This window comes from Phascolarctos cinereus, unplaced genomic scaffold (assembly GCF_003287225.1).
Source record: "Phascolarctos cinereus isolate Bilbo 61053 unplaced genomic scaffold, phaCin_HiC Scaffold_2;HRSCAF=192, whole genome shotgun sequence".
Classification (NCBI taxonomy): domain Eukaryota; kingdom Metazoa; phylum Chordata; class Mammalia; order Diprotodontia; family Phascolarctidae; genus Phascolarctos; species Phascolarctos cinereus.
The window spans coordinates 257,201,671-257,229,438 of record NW_027555625.1 but is presented as its reverse complement, the minus strand read 5'-3'; the positions used below and the strand labels follow the sequence as shown (position 1 = coordinate 257,229,438).

Genomic DNA, 27,768 nt, shown 5'->3' with positions numbered 1-27,768 from the left:
AAAGTAGAATTAAATTAGCTAGCATTTTCATCATGTGTTCTTCTGGGGGTTGTACCAGGATTCACAATGTATGTTAAAAAGCCCTAAATCTTCTTAACTTTTTTGTGTCATGAACCTCTGTGACAGTCTGGACCAATTTTAAGAATAATATGTTTAAGTGAATAAAATAAAATACATAGGATTACAAAGGAAACCAATTATATTAAAATCTAGATATCAATTTTCTGAAGTTCAAAGATTTCAGTTTAAGAAGCACTGACCTAAAGAGAGTTGACCTGCATATTCTTTAGCTATTTTATGTATAACCTTTGCAGGAACATGTATAGAAATTGCCCAAGATGAGGTTTGGGTGGGTTGTGAGCTGCATTTATGGAAGAAATATATGAGACCACAAATTCATTGAAGTATGTTTGACATTTTAGGAAAGATGTAAAATTCTATGGCCCATTATAAAACTGTGCAGTATTTATTTGTAGAGGGGAAAAGAGTATAAATCTATAAGGTTAAGAGAAGCAGGGTGGCGTGGTAGAAAGAATACTGGAGTTGGACTCAAAAATCCTGGTTTTCAGTCCTCACTGTACACTCAGTAATTTTGTAACATTAGACAAGTGACATAGCCTCTCTGAACATCATTTTCCTCACCTTGCAAACTTGCATTGTACTCCACAGGACTATTATGAGGTAATGTATATAAAGCATTTTGTAACCTATAAAGGGCTATGTAAATATAAGATAGTGTTGCTATGTATAACTCTTCCCAAAATTAACATATCCACATCCCCAATTACAACTGATTAGAGCTCCGAGAATTATGCCACCTAGTCAGACCTATGAGTTTAAATGTTAAATTTTCACTTTTTTTCATTCCTCATTTCTAGTCACATTAATCAGTTTAAGACATCACATTTTTTCCATATCCTAAATAATATGTCCCTGCTATATTTTTGTGACTAAGCAGTGCAAAGAGTTAATTTGAAAATTCTTATTTGGACCCATCTGTCTTATAGAAAATTTAATTTGTTGATGTGCCAGATAGTTTAATTTCTAAGCTTTGTCAATTATTTAGTAAATTTATTTATTTTACTTCCTTGATGATTCTGTTTTTTTGTTACTAAGTTTCTTAATTCTGTGTAGAAAAAGCAAGAACAAAAAGCTCCAGATAAAGATGCTATTCTCAAAGCAACAGCAAATATTCCCTCCCACAGTGTGGACAGGACCGTGGCCCATCACAGCATGAGAGATGTGAGTATTTGAAGATATAACCTCATTTGACACATTTCTAAAATTCATCTAGTGAAAAAAACTTAAAGTCCAGATGATTTTGATTTAACAGGTGGAAAAAGGTTCTTTGAAAGTTGGGTTAGAGAGTAAGATACTGAGTGAATATACTGACAGTTTCATAGAATTGTAAAATCTTAGTGTTGGAAGAGACCTTAGAGGTCATCTACTCTGATCTTTTACTATCCTAAGTGTGAATCCTGTTTCCACAACTCGATTTGGTAGGCTTCTAGGCTCTGCCTGGACTCTTCCAATGACGAGGAACTCACTTTTTACTTTTTAAACAACTGTTAATTGCTAGAAAGTTCTTCCTGATATTGCAGTAAAATTTGCTTTCCTTGAACTTCCTACTACTGATGCTCATTCTGCTGGAATAGAGGAAATCCTACTTTCACATGATAGCCCTTCAGATAGCTGAAGACAATGATCATATTTTGTCTTAAGTCTTCTTTTCTGCAAGCTCACTATCCCTAGTTCCTCAAATATTCCTCATATAAAATTATTTTGGTCCATTGTTTATCTTGTTTACTTCTCGACATGCTCTAGTTTTCAATACTTAATTCAGTGCTTCAGGGATCAATGAGTTCATCAATGTGAATAATCCTTTCACTGATACAGATTAGTATCTTAGCTTAGTAGAGAGTCTTCATGAGTCTCTATGGCCCAACAAATGAATCACCTGATTGCCAACCCTGTAATGATGAACCTCTTTGAATTTCACTTATGTTGGTCCTCAGGTGGCAGATAGGTATTGTCTGTCACTAAGCCATCCTTTTCAAAATTCCTCTTAAAATATGACATACGAAACTGAATGTGGTACTGTAGATATGGTCTGATGAGGATAGGGAGCAATATTTTCTCCCTTTTTCTGGACACTATACTTCTACCTCACATGTTTTGAATACTGCTTTTATACAGATTTTTTTTCGAATAATTTTATTTTGAGTCATTTTATGGAGAAGATTTTGGTCCCCAAAGTTTCAGGTGATTTGAAGATGTTAGTTTCAAGTTAATTGAGATACAACCCAAACTAAGATATTGAGTTTTATGCATAGAGACTGACTAGCACCTGCTTAGATTTTATCTTCTGTGTGTCTGACTCACATTAGTAAGAACAGCCTGACCATATGGTGGTGATATGAGTCTTCCTCAAACACATTATAGAAAATGCTTTTCTTGAGATTTGTCTAAATATTTCTGTTAGTCAGGATATAATTGTTTCTAAAGAGGCAAATGTGTTTGTCTGCTTGATGTATTCTTAATGAATTATTCTGTTCCTTTGAACCTGTTGATTCTGAGCTCTTTGTTGTCAGAGTTCATAAAGCACAGTAGAACTCTTGTTACATTATTGGGGGATAAAACTCATTTTATAGTCTTATGTCAGGGATGGCCACTTGTGGCCTTGAGGCCACAGGTTCCCTACCCCTGGTTTGTGTTCTTCTGGAGTTCTCCTGTATGACAGTCATTTATTAAGTACCTACTATGTGCCAGGTGCTATGCTATGTGCTAGGGATACAAAGAAAGGCAGCAGTTCTTCATGGGGGGTGGGGTGGGATGAGGGGATGGGATTTTGGGGGAGAGTTGATATAATTTAGTCTCTGCTATATCAAAATCCTTGTAATAACCATGTTATAATGGACTTCCTCCTGTATTTCCAACAATTACTTCCTTCTAATTTAGAAAACCCATTTGCTATAGCAGACTATATTCAGACAAATCATTATTTTAGTATGACTGAAATTAGAAATCTGAGTATGCTTGTTCCATCAAATTAAGGGAAGTCTGTTTTCTCTTATTAAATGAAGCAAAAGAGGAGATGTGCAGAATACTTAGCAACCAGTTAGCATAATGTTGTGTTTATTAAATGAAGCAAAGCTAGGTTTGTTCAATATATTTAGCAACCAGCTACCATCACTTTGTACTTTTAGACTTGTATTATTAGCCAGAAAGATTTGTGGGGCACTAGAGACTCCAGACTATATTAGTACATGCTGATTTAAATAATAAGGATTTGATTACATTTGAACTACTCAGCTAATTTCCCTGTCATTTCCGTTTGAGTTGAAGAATAAGAGAAATAAACACCTTTCTTCCACCCCTACCCCTGCCCTGATAGATTTTGGCCTGTTTGATGTAAAATAGCAATATGATAACTCAAATAAATTAAATAGCCTTTTTATACATGAAAGTCCTAATATAAAATAATGGTGCTATCAACCTATTTCAGTTCTTTGGAGTCTTGCAGAAATAATTTACTTTTTTTCTTTTATTGCAGTTCCAGACAGAACTCAGGAAGATCTTGGTTTCACTTATAGAGGTTGCACAGAAATTGTTAGCACTGAACCCAGATGCAGTTGAATTATTTAAAAAGGCAAATGGTATGATCACATCCCAGATTTATTTTATGATACTATAACCTAATAAAAATGGTCTATATGCAATAATTGAATGAACATGTTATTTCCTCATGCTATTTTTTTTTATTACCAGTTGATTGTGACCCATAGTCCTTAGTAGGTAAACTGGCAGAAAGAAGACTGCACTTTCTGTGTTTGTCTCTGTCTCTCTCTAGATATGTATTTATTCCTTACTTTGTCATTTATCATATGCTGCATTAATCAACAGTGTTGCATTAATCAACATCCTTGTGCCTTTCAGACATGTTCAAATTACTTAGATGCCATCTTGTCTAAATCTAAAGTGTACTTAGGCAATATAAATTCCATCTCTGCTAACATTTTGTTACCTTAGATGGAATTGCCTATTTTACCCACAGTGTCACATTTTTTTTCTGTCTTGCTAATAGCAATGTTGGATGAGGATGATGATGACCGAGTAGATGAAGTGGCGTTGAGACAACTTACAGAAATGGGCTTCCCTGAGAACAGAGCTGTGAAAGCACTTCGTCTCAATCAGTATGTATTTTTATAAATGTCAAAGAAAGTTTTTCTCCTCCCCTGATCCTTTCCTCTCTTTCTACCGTTTTAAAGGATAGATTTGAATACATGGATTTTAAACTGTTTTGCACCACAAAAAATTCAAAGGAGAGCTTGGGTATCTCAGTGTTGTAAATTGTGCATACAATTTGTTTTATCTATACTCATAAGGCTTTTATGAAGAGAAAGCAGTGCCAAAACTTTAAAATTTTTTTTGGCAAAGATAGTTGAATTTAAGTCCAAAACAGTAGGAAAATTTTGTCATCTATTATCTTATTTCCCCCATGTGCATATGAGTGTGTGGGGTGTGTATGTGTAATAGCAACAACTCAAAATTATCTGTCTTTGGTATTATTCTCAGGTCCTGTGTTTTGAAGTTAATTCCCTCTTCATGGGCACATTTAAAATAAAAGCAAATTACAAACCAAAGAATAGTCTGTGGACTGTTTCTTCTTATGTGGAACATAAATCTGTGTTGCATGCTCTCTCCTTTGATTACATAGTTATAACCATTGCTTCAGAATGTTTTTTTAAAAATTTCTTTCATAATCTTCTCTTTAAAAGAGATTTGCGCATTCTAGTGGCCAGACAGACACTTCAGCAAGTATCTTGGAAAACTAGGGCTTGTGACATTGCATCTCTGAATTAGTTTCTAAATAGTTTTAAAATTGTAAATATAAGGATAGTTCCAGTTAACATTATTAGAGTTGTTAAAATAAAATAAAAGTCCCTTCCAGGGATTTGAAAGAAAATAAAGAAATTCACTGAGACTTCAGCAATTAATTCACTGCTGTTGTAGAGAAACTTTTGTTATTTTGCAGCATGTCAGTAACACAAGCCATGGAGTGGTTGATAGAACATGCAGAAGATCCAGCTGTGGACACGCCTCTTCCAGGTCAGGCTTCATTAGAAGCTGCAGGTGCTTCTGCCTCCTCCTCTCAAGCTTCTGGTGGATCTAATACAGAAGGGGAAGAAGTCAAGGATGAGCTAACAGAAATTTTCAAGAAGATCCGTAGGAAAAGAGAATTTCGGCCAGATCCACGAGTATGTTATATTTGATAGCCTCCAAATTAAAGTTTTATTTTATCTTGCTTTTCAGGATATTGGTTACTTATATGCTTAAGGAAGAATGTTTGGCACTTGATAGTTAACCTAGGTTAGTTTCTGCTTTTGGGAGAAAGGAGTAACATCCTATGAAATAATTTTTATGGCCCAAGATCCAAATAGACCAGATTCATTTAAACTTGAATTCCTATGATTTCTTTTTAGGAACCTGACATTTGAAGGCATAAAATAATGTATTGATACACAATTCTTATGCAGTGATAAAAATGCCATTTAGCCGTATGTAATAGGTTGAAATAAAGGGGCTACACTATGAGTTTGTGTTTTCCTCTTCATATTCAGAGCTATAGACCAGCTGTTGTATGTAGCTTTATGCCTTAGTGCCTTGTGTTATTTAGTCAAATAGAATCATTGATTTGTTAGTAGAGGAGAAAGGAAATTATTAAAACTATTCTACCATCTTTTTGCTTGTGACAGTTACAGAGGCTGTAATCTTTGAGATTTGGTTTACCCTTAATTATATTTTATTGAGCTAGCCTTACTTCACCTCTGTGCATCATTTTGGCCTATCTAACTTAGCTGTTTTATTCTAGTTTTATTACTGGGGCAGCTAGATGGCGCAGGGGATAGAAAGCTTGATCTAGAGATCCAAATTCAAATTTGGCCTCAGACAGCTACTAGCTATGTGACCCTGGGCAGGTCACTCAACCTCTGTTGTTAGCCTCAGTTTCCTCATCTGTGAAATGGGGATAATAATAGCACCTACCTCCCAGGATTGTTGTGAGGATCAAATGAGATAATAATTGTTTAAGTGCTTAACACAATGCCTGGCACATAGTAATCACTATATAAATGCTAGCTATCTTCATCATCCTAATCATTATTGGGATTCTCAAATTGCTTAATATTATCAGTACATTTAATACTATATAACCTAAAGCTGCCTAAAAAGACTTTGTCTGTACATCACTCTGATAGGTATTTGAAATGCATTAAATATTTTCTTCTTTAATAGTGATTTAAAAAATATAAGATAGCTGAAAAATCTTTCCCTCCTTGATTAGTCTATCACAGTTATAACAAATAATAGTCATGTATTCCAGAATAGTGTAGTAGAAAATGTGTTACTAGAAAACACACTAGTCTAGGATCAGTATTCCAAAATGTGCTAGTCTAGGAGTTTGAAAACCTTGGCTTCTCCAGTCCCAGCTCTTCTACTAACTAACTATGAATTGGTGCAAGTTACTTTACCTTCATGATGGATAAAGTATTTATTAAGTGCTTACCATGTTCCAGGCAATGTCCCTTAGCTTCCTCATTTTTAAAATGGAGGGATTGGATTAGATGTTCTCTTAATGCCCCTTCCATATCTAACATTCTTTGAGGGCCCTCCCAGCTCTAAATCTTAGTTTTAAATGGTCCTGTGTTTTTATTTAGCAAAGATCATACTAAAATACAGATTCTTCATGATTTATAGCGAAATAGTTCTGGAAATATAGTGTGATCATACCTGTGATTGCTAAAAAGTTTCTTCACTGATGTCTAATCTTGGCTGGAAAGGAACTTTTCTTTCTAATCTTTTCGTAGATTACTGAGTGAAGGAGACAACATGGCAAATGGCAGTAACACTGGACCATGACTCAGAAAACCTGAGTTCTAGCCCTGTCTCTATCTCTCTGTTTGACCTTAGACAAATTAATTCCCCTCTCAGGGCCACAGCCACCTAATTTGTTTCTCTGTCTTTCTTTGTATCTCCATTTAGCACAGTGCCTAGCACAAAAGTGCTTAATAAATGCTTGTTGACTACCTATCCAGCTACCATCAATGAGTTGAATTACATGATGTCTAAAGTCCTTTCTGGTTCTAACATTGATTCTATACTGACATTCCTATCTTCATTTAGTAAGAGCATTATACATTATACCATCCTTTGCTTTAGTAATTATCAGATTGGATAGTCAGGACACAATCCATGCTGGAATAAAGTTATAAGGGAAAATAATTATATTATGGTAAATAAGAAGCACCTTCTGCTTAAATACTGTTGGAGAAAAGTGGTTTAGTTCCATACTGGATAACTTGTTCATTGAATTTGCTGACTTATTCTCAGTGAGCATGGTATTTAATGAGCTGTGGAATTTTCATTTAGGCCGTCATTGCTCTGATGGAGATGGGATTTGATGAAAAGGAAGTGGTAGATGCACTGAAAGTAAACAACAACCAGCAAAATGCAGCAGTGAGTACTACATAGTTGAAATATTTCCAGTTGAAATGGAGATTTTTGTTCACTTCATATTCTTCGAAACCTAATTTGAAGAGTGTGGTTAACTTCTTTTCGCCTTGTTTAATAGTACTCCCCTACATCCACTCTTTACCCTAGCCAACTGTACTACTCCTGTTTTTCATTCTGATTCTCTCTTTTCTTGCTTCTATATATGTCATCCCTCATGCCTAGGATTAATTTTTCTCAGGATGATAATGCCTGGCTATTTATGAGATGTCAGAAAGGATGAAGATTGGAAAAAAGCCATTAGGTTTGTCAAGAGAACATTGGTAACTTTGGAGAGAACAATTTCAGTTGAATGATGATGTGTTCAAAAATCAGACTATAGGGGCAACTAGGTGGTGCAGTGGAAAGAGGACCAGCCCTGAAATCAGGAGGACCTGAGTTCAAATCCGGCCTCAGACTAAAAACTTGACACTTCCTTACTAGCTGTGTGACCCTGGGCAAGTCACTTAACCCCAATTGCCTAAAAAAAAAATCAGACTACGGAGAGTTAAGATAGTGAGAGGAAAGAAAGTGAAGACATTGATTATAGACAGCCTTCATCAGGAGTTTAGCCACAAAAGGGAGAAGAGATATGGGATGATAACTGTTGGTGATGGATATGAGGATTTTGAGGGGATTGGGTAGATGTGGGCATGTTTGTAGACAGTAGGGAAACAAGTAGTAGACAACAAGAGATAAGTGAGAGGGTGGAATTCCTCTAGTATGAGGGCAGGAGGAAAAGAGAGAGATCATGAGCTAGTCATTGAACTTATTGAGGAAGGAAAGGGAATGTCCTGGAGGTCAGTAGATAATAGCTACCAGAATTTTGATTGGTTGGGTGGTAGATATGTACTGAGTGAATCTTAAAAGAGGAGAGGCTGCTGAGTGTTGGTTATAGAGGAAGAACCTGGATGTGGCAGTGGTGAGCAAGATGTATTTTAACTCTTGCCTCAACAGTGAGTCCAGGGAGAAATGAGTGAAACTACAGAAAGTGCTGGAAAGGGAAGCCAGGGAGGTTATGGATTCAGGAGGGTCTCAGTGAGAAGGAATTGGAAAGGGGAAGATTTAAGATGTTAGTGTATTTGTTACCCATGGAGCAGTCTTTGGAAGGAGTGGGAACTTTTAGAGTTAGACATTGGAGGGGTTGGGTTGAAGGGAATGGGAATGAGAGATCAGAGGTTTAATCATTGGGATAGGAAGTGTATGATCAGGTGAGAGTTGGCTAATCATTGAGGGTTTCATTGTCCCTAGAAGCTTGGCCTCAGGGTGGAGTCCTTTCAGGGCTTTAGGCATCTCAGGTGAGGGAACAAGTTCTGGAAGCTAAAGGAATGATATTATTCCCCTTCCTTAACCACAGAAGGCCATGATAGAATTGTGTTCCTTTTCTTCTAGAGCCTAATTTTCAGGGTACATCACTTTCAATCTAGACTTAGTTTAATTTTTATTTTTTACTTTCAATTAGTAAACATCGAGAATTTTTCAAGAACTAAGAAAATATTTCTTTATTGGGAACATAAAATGATTGTCTATATATGTGTTTTACACCTTATTTTTAAAAAATTATGTTTGTTGGAGAACTAATTCCAATGACTACTACTCCTGAATTTTTCAGTGTGAATGGCTGCTGGGAGACAGAAAACCCTCACCAGAAGATTTAGATAAGGGAATTGATCCAGATAGTCCTCTCTTTCAAGCCATCCTTGACAACCCAGTTGTGCAGTTAGGACTAACTAATCCTAAAACCTTGTTAGGTAAGTATTGCAGCATTTTGCACACAGACAAATAGAATCGTGGCCATTCAAAATGATCAGTTTTTTTAAAAAAATTGAGAATTGATTTATATTTGTAGCTCCCATTAGGCATTACCTCTCCCATCTGGCATCCTCCAGTTCTAACACTTTATATCATGGTTACTGTGGGCAAGTTGCTTAACCTTTTTAAGTCTCAGTTTTCTCATCAATAAAATAATCTAATAATGTGTACATTACCCTTTAGGATAAGGAAAAGACTTTATAACATTTAAAGTGCTGTAGAAATATGAGGAGTTGTAATTTCTTAGGCAGGCCAAGATCTTGAAATCTGAATATGACTATGTGAGGACTTAGACATTTAGATCTACTACAGAGTTACATATTCTACAGGACAAAAAAAATCAACAGCAAAAAAAACTGGCCTGAATCTTTCTAACGCTTAAAATCTCTTGTGAATGAATTAGTTAACCATATTTGTGGCAGTCTATACAGATGTGGCAGTGTAGATTAACAATCTTAGCTGCAAGAGTTGAATTGAATTAAAAGATTAGGACCTATGTGTGGTTTATTTCACAGTCTGAAAAAAAAACAGTACAAAAGGAAACACATACTTGATAAATTTCTATAGCAATGTACCTAGAGTTAAATGGCATTTGCAGCTTTTAGCATAGACTTTTATGTTGGATCTGTTAAGGCTGAAATAATAACTATGAAAACAAGACCTTACTTGGAGCTTTGCCTTGTGGTGCAGCTGTGTTTTCTCAGTCAAAAAGAAAGTTCCTCTAGGGGCACCTAGGTGGCACAGTGGATAGAGCACTGGCCTTGGAGTCTGGAGGACCTAAGTTCAAATCCAGTCTCAGACCAGACACTTGACACTTATTAGCTGTGTGACCCTGAGCAAGTCACTTAACCCCAATTGCCTCCCCCCCCCCCAAAAAAAAGGAAGTTCCTCTCCTGGAAAAACCCATCTGTATTAAGCCTGCATCAGAATAAAATGTGTATGTGGGGGCTAGGTGAGTCTACATGTACCAGTAACTGAATTTTGATAGAATTTAGCTTCTGGTTCACATGTCAATCCTCAAGTTAATAATTTCTGTTATGATATTACTTGGAATTATTTTGGTACCAGCTCTTAAATATTTCCAACTGGATTTTTCAAAATAAAATTTTATTGATGTGTTTTGTTTCTATATTACTTACATTTCCCAATGTGTGTCTCCTTTCTTCCTTTCCCAAAGAGCCATCCCCTGTAACAAAGAAGAAAAAAGATTTGCAAAACTAATGGACACATTGGAAAAGAATGACATTATGTGTAATGAACCACACCCATAGTTCTCCCCTTATAAAGAAGTGGAGGAGGGAGAGTACTTTTTCATGTCTCTTCTTTGGAGCCAAACTTAGTCATCACAGTTCCATAGTATTCAGTTTCTATTGTTTTATTATTGTTCTTTCCTTCTATATTCTTGTAGGCATTGTGTATAGTTTTCCTGCTTTTGCTTACTTCACTTTGCATCAGTTTATATCTTCCTCTGATTATCTGTATTTAACATATTTATTGGTTTTCACAGCACAGTAATACCCCATTACATTCATGTATCACAACTTGTCAAACTGAATTTTAACTGACTTTCAGAGTACTTTAAATAAACTGCCATGTTTTGAAGGATACAAAAACTCTTGTTGATGAAAACTTAGTGTTAAATGAAATTTTATTGGCCAAAAGAGCTTTCTAGCACTTGGACATTTTAAATTATAGAAATTTGGTTTGGTATTATATTTGGCTCCATGTGCTGGATCAGGTGAATAGTATAGTTTCCTTTTTGAAAAATGCAAGTGTTTTAATAATAAACACTCTTATAAAACTTTTTAAGTTGGTTAATTGTTACTAAATTTCTTATCAAGAGCTTAATGAAATTTTGCTCACTGAGTTTTGATATGGAAAATCAAGGAATTTGAATTACAGGTTATTACAGAATATTCAGCCTTTATTTGGTAGGAACAAAACCTGGTGATATATTTGAAGCCTATAATTTCAAATGTGGGGTATTTGGGGGAAAACATTTAATCACTTTCTTAGGTATGTGCAGATATTAAATGTTATGGGTAGAGATTATAAAAAGAATTGTATTGTAATTCTTTTATGACACTGGTAGAAATAATAATTGCCTTGTGGGCTAGCCATGCACTGTCAGGTTTTTGCTTTATTCATATGGAGGAAGACAAGATTTGATATGGCATAAATCTTAATCCATATAATAACAAACTTATATAATAGGATCCTGCATTATTATGGGGTTGAATTCCACTTGACCTAAGATTATTCAGTCACTTAACCTGAGATTATTCAGTGTTTGCTAAATCAAAAAGGTCTATACACTTATATTAGGCTGCTTTTGGAAAAAGTAAGAACAAACATCTTTCTTGCTATAATTTGCTCATATCTCTTGATCCTGTGTCTAGTCGATACTTCTATGTTAGTTGACATTTCTGTTATGACAAGCTGCCTATTAGACATATCAAATAGAAATTCCTATAGGCATCTCAACTAACATGTCCAAAATCAGAACTTGTTATTTTCCCCCAAAACCTGTCCCAGATTCTTGAGCTTCCATATTTCTGTAGAAGGTACTGCCATCCAGTTTTATTATTTTTTTTTATTTTTAGGCAGTCAGGGTTAAGTGACTTGCCCAGGGTCACACAGCTAATAAGTGTCAAATGTTTGGTCTGAGGCCAAATTTGAACTGAGGTCCCCCTGACTTCAGGGCCAGTGCTCTATCCACTGTGCCACCTAGCTGCTCCCCTTGGTACTGCCATCCTTCTGGTCACTTAGGGTCATAGCCTCAGAGTTATCCTTAACTTCTCACTTTCACTTGCTACCTTTGCCACTTATGTCCATTCTAACTTGAGAATCTTTCACATTTATTTATCCCTTTTTTTCTATTCACACAGCCAGTTCCTTTGTTCAGCCCTTTTCACTTCTTGCCTAGACTGTTACAAAAGCCTCCTAGAGGGTCTTCTTCCCTTGTCATCTTCTTCTCCAATTAATCAGCTACACGATTACCAAAGCAATATTCCTAAAGCATAAGTTCTGATCAAATCACTCCCCTGGTTAGTAAACTCCAGCAGTTCCTTTATGATAAAATGTAAACTCCTTTGTTTATAATTTAAAGTCCTTGACTCCAGCCACCTTTTGCAGACTTACCACATATCATTCCCCATCACACACCTTATGTCCCAGCCAGACTAGCCTTATTGCTGTTCTGGATGTGATGTTTTATCTCCCCATTCCATGTCTTTCCGCTCCCTTATCACCATAGGAAAACAGAACCTCTAGTTTTCTTTCAAAAGTCAACTCAAAGTTATAAGGCCTTTCCTGATTCCACCACCTACTAATAACTCTCCTCCCTCCAGCCCCTAAAATTGCTTAAAAATATTTTAAAAATTAATTTTTTTTTGTATTGGAGGCATCATAGCATATTGCAGGAAGTCAGGAAGACCTGATTTCCTCTTGCCTCTGCCATATACTGACTGTGAACCTAGATAATTCACATAACCTCCATTATCCTGTGAGCTTCTTGAGAGCAAGGACAGTCTTTTGCCTTTTTTTGTCTTTCCATCACTTAGCACAGTGCCTAGTACATAGTAGATGCTTAATAAATGCTTATTGATTGACTAAACTTCTCAGTGCTCTAGGGAACTCTTTAGGAATATAAGTTGCAGAGAATATCCTCACCAGTACTAGCAAAGGAAGTTTCCTTACTGTAAAATTCGCCATCACAAACGAAATCACAGATCTGATTCCCATTCCCATTCCTTATTTGATACATACTCTTACATATGTTCTTTTCTCTGATGAAATGTCAGTTACTTGAAGGTGGAGGTTTTCATTTTGTATCCTCAGCTCAGAGTACAGTACTTGGCATATAGTAAACACTTACTGTTCTGTGATTGATCTGTATATGTACTCTTTATATCTAAGGATGTCCCCTTTATATTTAGAAAGTAGTTTTTAAAAAAACACAAGCACTACATACTTACTAATATTTACTCAAGACATCATGAAGTGAATATTGTTCTTCCTTTTTCCACAGCATTTGAAGATATGCTTGAAAACCCATTAAATAGCACCCAGTGGATGAATGACCCTGAGACAGGACCTGTCATGCTTCAGATCTCTAGGATCTTTCAGACACTGAACCGCACCTAGGGGGATGGACACCCCTCTACTCTGCTGCTCCCGCTGCCCACAGCTTCAGGTTCCTCAGAGAAGAAGGAGCTGAGGATTTGGGGGGAGGAGAAGAAAAGTAGCTTTTGGTATTTGGCTAGAGGCCCTCTCGGTTATACTTCTTAAACAAGAAAGAGTGTAGCTTAGGGCCAGCTGGAAATGTAGTTGCCTTATGGATTTGTTGGTAGTGGAAGAAGGGTTTGCATTCAGTTAGATTGAATAAAAAAAATCCATATCTCAAAAAATACTCATGCAAGCAACTTACATGGGATTGTTTGAGACAATAATGACTGCTCTGGTTTTATACCTTATTACTTTAAAAAAAGAATTTGTGAGGGTAGTTTACAAGTCAGTATTTTTAGCATCTGACTGATGTTTACAAAAAGTGACTGACCACTTCAGTGAGGAATTAAATGATATACTCATCTCTAAAGAGTATTAAGTTATGATTATTAAAATGAAATGCTATTTGAATTGACCTTTAGAGTTTGATTTTAAAATCTAGATGTTATTTGAGAGAGCATGTTTCAATTCAGCTGTTAACGTCAGACATACTAATTTAAGTAGATTAATTCATAGGTTAAATTTCTTTAATAAATAGTTTTCCTTTTTCCTATTTTCTGTGTTAGTGTTGTTCTAGTACCCAAAGAAAAAGTGTTACATTACTTTAAGCAACTCACATTTCACTATATTAAAGATGCAGTATTTTTTTGTCTAACAGTTCATTTTGCCACACTAATATTTTCAGTATTTTCAGGGGTAGATCTTATTAATATATAGACACATTTTGATGGTAAAAAGGCTGTTTTCTTTTAATTTAATGAATTTAAAAATCATTAGAATATAATTTCCCCACATCCCCCCTAGCATATATCTTAAGAAAAAGCAAGCTCTGTTACAGGCATTAAGCTAATACCTTTTCTGCCTCTTTGCCCTCTTTAAAAAGATTTTTAAACAAAAAAAACCCCAACTCTGTTCATTGTAATTGCCAGAAGTAGTTGTCTTCTGAGGATGTTTTGGTTACTAACATTCTCTTGAAGGCAGCCAAATAACATCTGCCTTAATGCTCTAACATATTTGCCTTGATTATTGGCTGCTAAATATTATCTGGCATTAGTTGGCTTACACATTGTGGAGTTACCATTCTTCCATAAATAGCCAATGAATATAGAAGTCTTGTAGCTGAGAGCTTAGCTAGATGACAGTCCTAGTTAACCAGTCTGTAGAAGAGCATTTTTATCTCACTGACCAGGTATTTTCATGGTTTTAGATTTAAAACTTTAGGTCTGCAATATCAAGAATGATTTTTGCAGCCCTTTTAGGCATTTTCTGGTTCCCGTATTTGTTTGTTTGGAAAAAAAGACGTATGTAAGACACTCCTGAACATATGTATGAAGTGTTGCAACGTATCTGTTCTCTAATAGTTTGTTCTTATTTTTCCTCTATGCTTTGACTTAAAAGTGATCCCTTGGGAGTTTGGTGTTTTTTTTTTTAACTCAAAGTCCTTAATTCATTTATTTTTAACTTGAAAATCTGTGGAAGAAATGATTTTCATTTCTTTCTTCTTCCTTGATAGAGAATAATATTCCCCCGGTACTTCTCCCCCTCAAAAAAGTAAGTTTACAAGTCAGTATTTTTAGCATCTGACCAATTTGCAAAGAGTGACTGACCATATAAGTGAGGAATTTAATGATATATTCACCTCTGAAGAGGAATCACTTCCTTCTCCTCCTTCAAAAAAAAAATGATGGAGGTAGGGAGAATGCTATAGTTCTAAAATGATTAGTGATAATTTACAAAGTACTAACACGTTACCTGTTTGACTCTATATAATATTTACAAAAGAACAAAATATCTTAGATATACAAAATCCATGTTACAATGTAAAGTTTGGCTTTTAGTACAATGGGAATTTTTCTTTTGTACTACAAAATGATTCTTTGTGTAAAATTTATCCAAATGGTACACAATAACCCTTATTAAAGTACCTCTTCTCCCAGGTTGTGAAAATTTCCTGAGTTCATTGTTCTTTCTGTATACAGATTTTCAAGAGCCCTGATTAAGAAAATTAGCTAGTTTCATAAGTCTATTCTAGACTCTTAATTTGCTTCTATAAACTGGAATTACTATGAAAAGAAAGCTGTTTTATAGCTAAAGAAGTACTGCATCTTTAAAATATCCCCAAACTGAGCAAATGTTTCAGGTTTTGTGTGTGTGTGTGTGTATTTTTTTTTGCTTAAACTTAATTCAAGTTGTTTTAGAATGTTAATCTTTTAAATATTTGATAGGGAAAAACTAAAAGGTAGTTGATTTGATGTGTCTCTTCAAAAGGACAAATTACTATTTGGGCTATATAGCTTCTGAAGATCATTACTTGAATTGGTAGAGCTAATTGCTTCCAGTTGCTGGAAAATAAACAATATTCTAGAGATATATAGTCTTTTGCAGAAGGCTCGGTGTGAATAAGGACTTCATGTAGATTCAAACTAAATTATCAGACAATGCCACATAAGAAGCTAATAAAATCAAATCATTAGTATACATACCTGTTTGGTATGCAATCAGGGTTAAGGGTATGTCTGTCAGGTGGCCAATTCAGCAGATTTTGGAGAGGAGCCATGAAAATCGCATCCAAACAATTATTACCTTTTATGCTCTTTCCACTGTGTTTGGAATATTGGTAATTCCGTATGTTACTGATGGCGAATTTTTAAAATTCTTGTACTAAATTTTGAGTTGGGATTTGGCAGATATAGGAGGAGGTTTCCAGTGGGGGACCTTGTAGGCAGGAAGAATATAGTTAAGTGCACTGTCAAAATTGATATTCTCTGTCCATGGAAAGGGATGTAAGAATTATGTTTACAACTTCAGAGTTCAGTCTAGCATACATAGCAATATTAACATGCAGCTTACTGAATCAAAAGTTAAAGCCACTTCGACCACATGTCTGTGCATCATTCAAGCCAGACCTAGGGTGGGAATGTGCACTATTTGATCTTAAAAAGAAGAGAAGATATAGAAAAAGAAAGGAAGACTAAGAAAATAGCTAATGAATCTTCAACAGTATTGATTCTTTTTGAATTGTTCTTATATTTGTTCTCTACCATCCCTTTGGTTGACATAGACAATCATTACCTTTTGATATTTACATGTGATTATGGAAAGGTATTTATTTATTTAATATATATATATATAAAACTTATAATTTTGTCAGATCACAAAGCTTTGATATTTTTAATAGAAGTGTTCTATATGAAAGTTTGTTCTCAGGGCTTCATATTTATACTAACTTTGTAGGGAATGCAATATAGTTTGAAAAGCCAGTAATCATTTTACTACTGAAACATTGGTTACTTGGTATTAACTTGTCAGACAACCTCAACAGAGGCAGGTCCAGTGAGAGCTCCTTTCTTGTTGATTGGTATCTTCTAATGAAAGAATCCACAGGATTTGGTGTAAAAACTATGAATGTAAGCAAAAATAAGGTAACTTATGGTGTGGGTCTAAATTTTAGAATTTATATGTACTTTGAGAGAAATGTTTGTAGTCTTGATAAGGTCTGTATACCATTAGATGAGATCTTTGATGCCTGAGTTGGGGAGTACCAAGTAGTACATGGTATCCACCAAATTACGGTACGAAAAACCACCATAGCAATGGACTATTCCCATATTTCACCTCTAGAGGACACAGCAGGAAGTGTGTTTGTTTGTTTGTTTGTTTGTTTGTTTTTTCAAAGTTATATTCTCAGGCAGTTCTAGTTGTGATGTCTTGATATTATTACTGGAGCTAAAGAAGACATGCAGAGCACCTCACCCAGCCATATCTAATACCCCTTTTCTTGTAGTTGTTACAGTCTTTTGGGTTAAAACTTTCTCCTCATTGATTTCCAAGGTTAAGTCTGAAAAGATAATTCCTTATGTTCTGAAGAACTGATTCAGTTGTCTAAAAGTGACTGGGCTATTTAAATTCTATTTTAAAAAATAAACCTTTTGAGAATATTGATGGGATCAAGGACTAGTCCCAGATGTCCTCTCTAACTGAATTGTAGGCTTCTCCAATAGTGGTTTTTACTGAAGCAGCTGTCTTGCTCCAGTGACTCTTGGCTCTTTTTATTATTTGAGTGCTTACAAGATTGGTAAAATTCTCACCAGTCTGAAATTTTACTCCCCCCCCCCCTTTTTGTACAATCAAGCCTGTGCTTGCTACACAAAATGGTAATAGTTTGTTGCCTATGAGCATTTTTCATCAGAGATTATTAATTTACTCTGAAAATTCAGGTTATCCAGTGTGCATTTCATTTGCTAAAACTTGTTCTATTAGTATCCCAGTCTTAACTAATAACAAAAGGTTATAGTTGTAATTGGGATATTATATTTACCTCTTTAACAGTTTCCCAACCCTAGAATCTAAACACTTACATACCAATCCCTGGCTGAAATTGAAGGAAGAACTTTTGATAAATGTAAATGCATTAAATTCAACTTGAATTTGGTTATTGTTTTTGTACCATTGTGGTGTTCAGAGGTTTTGGGGGAGAACAATGTATAAACATCTACCAAATGAAATGTTAACAGCTGCTGGTGATGCCTGTATATTATTTTTTAAAGATGACTTTGAATATTTTGCTGGTTTAATAAAACATATCAGAATGTGATTTGCAGTGACTACAAGGTAGCTCTAGTGCTGCATTTTCATTTCACCTGGTTATAAAAATAATTGCATAGGTTTGGTATGTCATACTTTTTATATGAAAGTGATACTGTGGCATACACACTTGTTTTAAGATTTAATGTTACTCTGGAGCAGCTAAAGTTGGGTGAGTATAGCAAAAACTCTAGAATTCAGAGTTCATTCTACATGGTGGTAGGAGCATGATTTAGTTATACAACCAGTATTAATGATAAATATTTGAATTGATTTGGTGTGTATTTTTTTTAATACCACTGGCCTCCAGAAAGCAAATATTAATAATCCACTGAGCTGAGTTTTAACAAAGTCAGATTTCAGCTACTTAAAGAAATTTTCTAGGTGACACATGTTTATATGATAGATTGTTCCAACCTTGGTAGTAGTCATAAACTATGTTAACACAGTTTGCTAGGGGACTAGAATTATTACTGAGTCTTAATTCCCCTGCCCCTTCTACCCTCCCCCCACCACTGACTGACGCTGTGTTGATAGGTGTCTTGCAAATTTTTGACATATTAAAGTGAAAGTTTTTTGATTATATAAGTTGCTAGTAATTTTTTTGCAAGAGATATTACTTTTAAAAGTCCATATTTTAATAATCTGATCTCTCTTGACTAAAATGTAGTATTTATGTGTACAAATTGGTAAGTCATTAAGTCGACATTTTCTTTTTGTGCAAGTGTTACTAAAGAGATGTTGAATAGGATGTAGTCTGAGAATACTGAATCTTTTATACACTTAGGAAATGAAATGAAGTATCAAAAATTAATCTTTTTTTTTACCAGATAGTTCCCTTTTTCATAGTACAACCTATTTGGTGTTGTAGATGAGTATTCCTTTTAAAGTAAAAACTTCAGAGAATTATAGCTGTTTTGAAAAATATCATAAAATATTTAGTGAACAGTGACAAGGAGGGACTGTGCTCTGTGAGATGCTGTCATAATGTATATATGAATCTAAGCTAGGAGGTATAATACTGTTAAAGTTACACAAAGTAACTTCATAAACTACATAAACAGTTTGATTGCAGTGAGATGGTATTGGATGATAGGTGCATCTGGGTTAATCAGAAAACCTGCTTGGAAGCAGTGGGTTGTTGTTTTTGATGAATCATGGAGGACAGGTATAAACTAATGAAGAGGGTTAATACAGGTGTGGGGGAATAGTAAAGGGTGGGTCCTATGTGTAGTTTTGTTTATGCAGGATAAAGTGAGAGAAAGGGATGGAAGTTGTAATGGGACCTGGTACCCACAAATGCTAAATTTTAGCACAATTAGGCAATAGGGAGTCGCCGTATGATTGATGCCATGGCTATTGCACATAGATTGAATGAAATGAGCGAATTTGGAAGTAGTGAGGTTACAGCCTGGAAATGGGTCTGGTAGGCTCTTACTTGTCTTATCTTGCTTTTTAAAAATTCTCTTTTAGGGTGAGGCCTCGATGTTATGTGATGAATAAACTGGAATTGCTAAAGCAAAGTTGTGAAGCCGGCCAAGTTAGTTTTTGTGCACTAATGCTGACCCAGGCCTGCCTTCCTGGAAAAATGCCCAGAGTTTCAATTTTCATCCACCCTCTCTACTTTCAAAGCCTTTTCTTTGCTACTAGTTGTCTTGAGAATTTTTCTGAGTGTTTTTAATTCACATAAGGTGATAATGATAGATAAAAGCATATCCCTAGGGGAGAATGCTTTAGAATTTCAAGAATTGCTACAGGCCCACAGGGGAGATTTTGGGGCCAGGTAGCCAGCTTCCTAGTGCTTTTCATATCTCAACAAATAGGTGGCTGCTTCTTCAACCTCAACCTAAAACCAGCCCTAGGGATAAACCTCAACCTAAAACTAGAGCTAGGGATGAGTCTCAACTTGTGTATGTGACTACTGACCTGGCTTTGTTGAAGTTTGGTTTTGAATGAAAGCACTTCAGGGTGTAGTCAGCCTAGCCAAAAGATTCCTAATGTGTTGCTGTGCAGTGCTGGGCAGAACCTGGTATTAGAATAAAGGAATGGTTTCCTATACCCATAGCCTATTTTGAAAGTGCTGATGTATAGAATCAATTGAAGGGGCTGGATGTTCATTGTATAGTTAATGAGATTGGGTCTTTTTTTTTTTCAGCCACAAGTTCATGTCTAGTTACCTATAGGAGAGATGGATTTAGAGCAGGGGTGGGAAACTTGAGGCCTCAAGGACACATGTGGTCCTCTAGGTCTTGAAGTGTGGCCCTTTGACTGAATCCAAACTTCAAGTTAAAAGGTCGCACTTGAGGACTTAGAGGGCTATATGTGGCCTCGAGGCCACAGGTTCCCCACCCCTGGATTAGAGAGATCTGGCCTTTGTTAGATTTTCACAGAACTAACTGATTCTACAGGATATGGGATTTGGAAACAATTTAGTTTCTTAGGATTGTTGTTGCCTGGAACTCACTTTCCCTCAGAGGAGATGGTGAGTGGTGCTAACATGGATGAATGAAGTTTGGAGTTGGGAGGTCTGCAGTGGTGACTAATCTTCTGTTCTTCAAGCTCTGGGTAAGTTGCCACTAGAAAGGTTCATTCCACCAACATTAAATACCTGTTGTATGTAGAGTACCATACTAAGCCCTGAGGAGACAGGATCCTTGCACTTGTAAGATTTAAAGTTTGGTAGAGAGATAAAACACCAGCATGTATCAGAGACTTACAACATAATATATAGTGTGAAATTCAAGAAGGGGAGATCATTGCTTTTTTTTTAAATTTAATTTTTTTTCAATTAATGAAAATTTATTTTCTCTTCCTACCTCCTTCTTTCCCACTGAAAAACAAAAACAAAATTTCTGTAACAAATAATATGCAATCAAGCAAAACAAATTCCCACATTGGTCATTTCTAAAATGTAAGAGGGGTGTGTATGTATGTGTGTGTGTGTGTGTGTGCGCGTGCGTGTGTGTGTATGTGTGTGTGTGGTGAGAGAGAGAATTCTATACCATAAGCCTATCACTTCTGTCAGGAAGTCAGTAGCATATTTCATCATAGATTGCCTGGGTGGGGAGGAGGAGGTCGTTATTGATTGGGGATCAGAGAAAGGCTTCATGGGAAGAGGTCTAGAGGTTTTGGGGTGCTGAGAATCCTAAGATCATGGTGCCAGGCCCTATCTGAAAGAATTCAACTCAAATCTTCTTCAGCCAAAGGAAAAGTTTATTAGTAACAAATCACATAGGCCAAGTGATGCCCGTAAGGACGAGCTGGCTGGAAAAGGTCTCACCTTGTAGGCATGAGATTCTCAGCCCCTAATGGGGGCCGGAGTAGATCTTATATACTTTGTGTGACCAGGGAAGGGTCTGGAAAAAGGGTCTGGGTGAGAATTACAATTGGAATGTCTAAGAGATTGAATAGACAATGGAAATAGATAATGAAGGAGCTGAAAGGTATCTGAATGAGATTGAAAGGTAGGCTAAGGCTTTCAAAGGGAGATGAGGGGCTGGGGCCTGTAGACAAAGGGGAGCCAGATTCTCTTTGGGTCAAGGGGCGAAGACCTCGTTTTGGGCTACACCCCATCACATGGAGGAGTTGGCTTTATAGATGCTGATGAATTATGCTGTAAAATACAGAAAGGTATTTAATAACTAAAGAGGAAAAGGAAGGTATTCCTGGCAAAGAGAACAGACTGAACAAAGGAGTGAGGCAGAACGTCATAACATTTAAGGGTCAGAAAAATGAACAGGTTGTCAGAAGGGCAGAAATTCTGTGAAGGAGGAACATGAGATAAAGCTGGAGAGTTGCCAAACATATGTGTGTGTGTGTGTGTATTGGAAAGAGGTGATAAATCTTGAAAGTATTCAATCACCTGGCAATACTTTAGGCTATCCAGCTAGATGCTGATCAGTGACATTAGTCATTTGAAAGGCTCCAACCCTTAGGTAAGATCACAGATTAAGAACTGGAATGACAGTTAAGAGATCATCTCATAGTCCAGATGGTCTTGACCTTTTTTTGTGCCATGGACTCCTTTGGCAGTCTGGTTTGAAAGGAAAAAAAAAAGTTCACTGACCTCAGATTAAGAAATTTGGTCCAAGCAAAACCACTGATGGAAAATAAAGAGTTTACATGGAAGTTCTGAGCCCTCTGTAAAAGAAGGCTTTGAGAGGAGTTGATTGTTCAGCCCTCCAGCCCTTCATTCAGAGGAAACAGGGAACTGAGGGAGCTGAGAAGGTGTTGAATACCAAGAGCTGGTACTACAGTGGTCTAACACAGTCATTTTACAGATGAAGACACAGTTTCAGAGAGATGGCTGTTATGATTCAAACCCAGGTCCTCCACTGTACAGTGCCTAAATTTTAAAGGTATTTTTAGAAGTGAGATCTCCCAAAGAGGTTAAGTGTATTCAAAAATACAAATTTTAAAAGTATTTAAGGGGGCAGCTATGTCTTGCAATAGATAGAGTTAGGGCCTTGGAGTCAGGAGGACCTGAGTTCAAATTCAGCCTCAGACACTTCACACTCACTAGCTGTGTGACACTGGACAAGTCACTTAACTCCGATTGCCTCACCACACACACACACACACACACACACACACACACACACACACACACAAAGCAATAAAAGAAAGAAAGAAAAGTATGCAAGTTCAAGGGAAGAAATGGTTTCATTTTTGTATCTTTGGCACACAGTAAGTACTTTGTATCCCTGGTAGATGGTTGATCACAATATAATGGATTTAAAACTGGAAGGGAGCTTAAGAGTCAAGTCCTACCTCTCATTTTTATAGATAAAGAAACTGAGCCCTAGAGAATTAAGGGATTTGATCAGTAGCAAGAGAGAGGATTCAAACCATGATCCTCTTAGTTTTCTGCTTCAGCACAATGATAATTGGGTTATCAAGTGAGGTCATCACTCTAATTCTTTAATATTTTCCTTGATGCCCAACCAGCAATAGGATGCAATATAAAACATACTGGATTAGAAATCATGAAACCTTGGCCTAGTCCTCACTTTGTCACTAACTAGTTTTGTGGTGCTGGGCCTCAGTTTTCTCATCTATAAAGTGACAGGATTAGACTAGATGATCTGAAGTACCTTTTAGCACTGAATCTAGGATTCAAGGTCTATCCGTCTTTATGGAGCATGTTTAAAAACCTGTTTTTGCTCTTCCTACAAATGATAATTACCAAGTTGTAAAAAGTCTGAGCATTAGCTATGAAATTGGATCAGTTGGTCAGTCGACAAACATTTATTAAGTGTTTATAGATGTCAGGCACTGAAGATTCAAAAAAGCAAAAGCAGTTCCAGCCCTCAAGGAGCTCATATTTTAATGATAGAGACAAACAGAATAATAAAGTACATACCACCCACATGTGTATATATATTTATACATATATATGTATGTGTGTGTGTGTGTATATATATATGTATATACACATACGTACACAGGGTAGATAAAAAGTAATCTGAGAGGGGAATGACTAGGGGGGAGGGGGGTCTGTATTGGGAAAGCTCTTCTGTAGAAGGTGAAATTTGAGCTAATTCTTGAAATAAGCCAAGGAAACTAAGCCAGGCAAGGAGGGAGAACATTCTAACCAGTACAAAGACTCAGAGCTGGGAGATGGGAGTGCCAAATGTGATAAATAGCAAGTATGCCCACTGTCACTGTTGCTGGACTATTGAGTGCACAGAAGAAAGTAAGTGTAAGAAACCTAGAAATGTAGGAAGGGATTAATTACAAAGAGCTTTAAATGCCAAACAGAATGTTATATTTGATCATGGGGGGAATAGGGAGCACTTTTCAGGGCTGCTCCTTTACCTTTGGTGTCCATCTTCACCCAACTGTCACTCGTGACCCCAAGAAGCTCTTGTGTTCTCAGTGGCCACACCCTGGTAAACTATCTTGGTATATGAGCTAAGCCATGTTGAAGGTAACTGAACTGACAGACCTCGAATCTGTTGGTGAGTTACAGGGATGTCTACACCAAGCATGCTCCAACTGAGTGTTTAGAGCTTGGTTAAGCATCTAAGATACCAAGGTCATCCACTGTACTCTGAGCCATCTCCAATCATCTTGACTTTTATCCTGACACTGGACTACCATGACTCAGGAAGAGGGAGTGAGGCTGATGACTTTTTTTTCCCTTGCTTTTTTGGTTAGGCAATCAGGGTTAAGTGACTTGCCCAGGGTCACACAGCTAGTAAGTGTGAAGTATCTGAGGCCAGATTTGAACTCAGGTCCTCCTGACTCCCAAGGCCAGAGCTCTATCCGCTGTGCCACCTAGCTGCCCTTGAGGCTGATGACATTATACAACTTTGTTTCACTTAAATCTAACTCAAGACATCACTCATGATGTCATTGGTCCTCTCCGAAAATAAAGAATGAACAATAACAATAGGGACCCACTGGAGTTGTTTATTGAGTGGGAGTAGGGGTGCTATGGCTATACCTACACTTTTTTTTCTTTGTTCAGTATGGTGACCTGTTTTTATTAAGGTTCAAATAGATTTTTTTTTACTCTTGTCAGGCATTTATTTATTTATTTTTCTCTTTTTCTTTCACTTTTTTTATTAACTTTTTTTGAATTATCAACAATCACTTCCATGAGCTTTTGAGTTTAAAATTTTTCTCCCCCTCCCCCACCAAGAGGTCATGCAATCTGATATAGGCTATACATATTTATTCTTATTAAACATATTTTTACATTAGTGATGTTGTAAGTAAGAATTAGAACTAATAGGAGGAACCACCAGAAAGAGGAAACAAAACACAACAGAAGAAAAAAAATAGCAAATAGTATGCTTTGATTTGCATTCAAACTCCATAATTCATTCTTTGGATGTGGATAGCATTGTCCAATGCAAGGCCTTTGGAGATGTCTTAGATCCTTGTATTGCTGAGAAGAGTTAAGTTTATCAATATTAGTCATCACACAATGTGGCTGTTATTGTGTACAACGTTCTCCTGGTTCTGCTCACTTCACTCAGTATCAGACCATACAAGTCTTTCCAGGTTTTTCTGAAGTCCACTCGCTCATCATTACTTATAGCACAATAGTATTCCATTACATTCGTATACCACAACTTGCTCAGCCATTCCCCAATCGATGGGCATCCTCTCAATTTCCAATTCTTTGCCACCACAAAGAGTTGCTATAAATATTTTTGTACATGTGGGTCCTTTTTCCATTTATATGATCTCTGTGGGATATAGCCCTAGAAGTGCTATTGCTAGGTCAAAGGGTATGAACATTTTTATAGCCCTTTGGGCATAGTTCCAAATTGCTTTCCAGAGTGGTTGGATCATTTCAGAACTCCACCAACAATGCATTAGTATTGCAATTTTCCTGCATCTTCTCCAACATTTATCATTTTCCTGTTTTGTCATGTTGGCCAATCTGATAGGTGTGATGTGGTACCTCAGAGTCTTTTTGATTTGAATTTTTTTAATCAATAGTGATTTAAAGCATTTTTCATATGACTATAGATAGCTTTAATTTCTTCATCTAAAAACTGCCTGTTCATATCCTTTGACCATTTATCATTGGGAATGCTTGTATTCTTATAAATTTGATTCATTCTCTATTATTTTAGAAATGAGGCCCTATCAAAGATACTGGTTGTAAAAATTCTTTCCCAATTTTCTGCTTCTCTTCTTTTAGTTGCATTGCTTGTTTGTGCAAAACTTTTCAATTTAAATAATCAAAATTATCCATTTTGCTTTTCATAATGTTCTCTATCTCCTGTTTGGTCATGAATTCTTCTGTTCTCCATAATCTGATAGGTAAACTATTCCTTGCTCCCAGTTACTTATAGTATCAGCCTTTATATCTAATCATGAACCCATTTTGACTTTATTTTGGTATATGGTGTGAGATTTGGTCTATGCCTAGTTTCTGCCATACTCTTTTCCAGTTTTCCCAGCAGTTTTTTTCAAAGAGTGGGTTCTTATCCCAGAAGCTGGGGTCTTTGGGTTTATCAAATAATAGATTACTATAGTCATTGACTACTGTGTCTTGCATATTTAACCTATTCCACTGATCCACCTCCCTATTTCTTACAGTACCAAGCAGTTTTGATGATTGCTGCTTTATAATACAATTTAAGATCTGGAATGCTAGGCCACCTTCCCCTGCATTTCTTTTCATTAGTTCCTTTGATATTCTGGACCTTTTGTTTTCCAAATGAATCTTGTTATTATTTTTTCTAACTCTATAAAATAATTTTTGGTAGTTTGATTGGTATGGCACTGAATAAGTAAATTAGCTTAGGTAGGATTGTCATTTTTATTATATTAGCTGGCCTACCCATGAGCAACTGATGTTTTTCCAATTATTTAGATCTGATTTTATTTGTGTGAAAAGTGTTTTGTAATTGTGTTCATAGAGTTCCTGGGTTTGTTTGGGAGGTAGACTCCTAAATATTTTATAATGTCTAGTAAGTTTAAATGGGATTTCTCTCTCTTCTTCTTGCTGTTGGGCTTTGTTGGTAATATATAGAAATGCTGATGATTTATGTGGGTTTATTTTATAGCCTGCAACTTTGCTAAAGTTGTTTATTATTTCAAGTAGTTTTTTACTTGATTCTCTAGGATTCTCTAAGTATATCATCATGTCATCTGCAAAGAGTGATAGCTTTGTTTCTTCTTTGCCTATTCTAATGCCTTCAATTTCTTTTTCTTCTCTTATTGCTAAAGCTAAATTTCCAGTACAATATTGAATAACAGTGGTGATAATGGACATCCTTGTTTCACCCCTATTTATTGAAATGCTTGTTTTAGTAGATGCTATTTATTATTTTAAGGAAGACTCCATTTATACCTATGCTTTCTAGTGTTTTTAATAGGAATGGGTGTTGTATTTTATCAAAAGCTTTTTCTGCATCTATTGAGATGATCATGTGGTTTCTGTTTTTTGTGTTGATTGCTCAATTATGCTGATAGTTTTCCTAATATTGAACCACCCTGCATTCCTGGTATAAATCCTACCTGGTCATAGTGTATTATTCTTGTGATAAGTTGCTGTAATCTTTGCTATATTTTTTTAAAATTTTTGCATCTATATTCATTAGAGAAATTGGTCTATAATTTTCTTTCTCTTTTGACTCTTCCTGGTTTAGGTATCACACCATATTTGTATCATAAAAAGAATTTGGTAAGACTCCTTCTTCACCTTTTCCCAAATAGTCTATAGTATTGGAATTAATTGTTCTTTAAATGTTTGATAGAATTCGCATGTAAATCCATCTGGCCCTGGAGATTTTTTCCTAGGGAGTTCATCAATGGCTTGTTCAATTTCTTTTTCTGAGATTATTTAAGTATTTACTTCTCTTCTGTTAATCTGGGCAATTTATTTTTGTAAATATGTATCCATTTCACTAAGATTGTCAAATTTGTTGGCATATAGTTGGGCAAAATTTCCTAATTATTGTTTTAATTTCCTCTTCCTTTGGTGGAGCTTCACCCTTTTCATTCTTGATACTAGTAATTTGGTTTTTCTTTCTTTTTTAATTAAATTAACCAAAGGTTTATCTATTTTATTGTTTTTTCATAAAACCAGCTCTTAGTTTTATTTATTAGTTCAATAGTTTTCTTAATTTC

The 27,768-nt window shown here is 36.0% G+C and overlaps 1 protein-coding gene and 1 pseudogene across 1 annotated transcript in view; both read left to right on the top strand.

Moving 5' to 3' along the window:
• The window catches only part of UBAC1 (UBA domain containing 1), a 35,270-nt gene extending 17,089 nt beyond the window's left edge, over positions 1-18,181 (top strand). Inside the window, exons 4-10 of the mRNA XM_020981867.2 lie at positions 1,135-1,242; positions 3,554-3,656; positions 4,085-4,193; positions 5,036-5,258; positions 7,429-7,515; positions 9,161-9,299; positions 13,391-18,181. Of these exons, the coding sequence (XP_020837526.1) occupies positions 1,135-1,242; positions 3,554-3,656; positions 4,085-4,193; positions 5,036-5,258; positions 7,429-7,515; positions 9,161-9,299; positions 13,391-13,506 (885 nt within the window). The 3' untranslated portion in view covers positions 13,507-18,181. The remainder of the gene's footprint in view (positions 1-1,134; positions 1,243-3,553; positions 3,657-4,084; positions 4,194-5,035; positions 5,259-7,428; positions 7,516-9,160; positions 9,300-13,390) is intronic.
• Positions 18,182-19,511: 1,330 nt separating this feature from the next.
• Positions 19,512-27,768, top strand: part of LOC110205119 (mitotic spindle assembly checkpoint protein MAD2A pseudogene) — a 112,651-nt pseudogene continuing 104,394 nt past the window's right edge.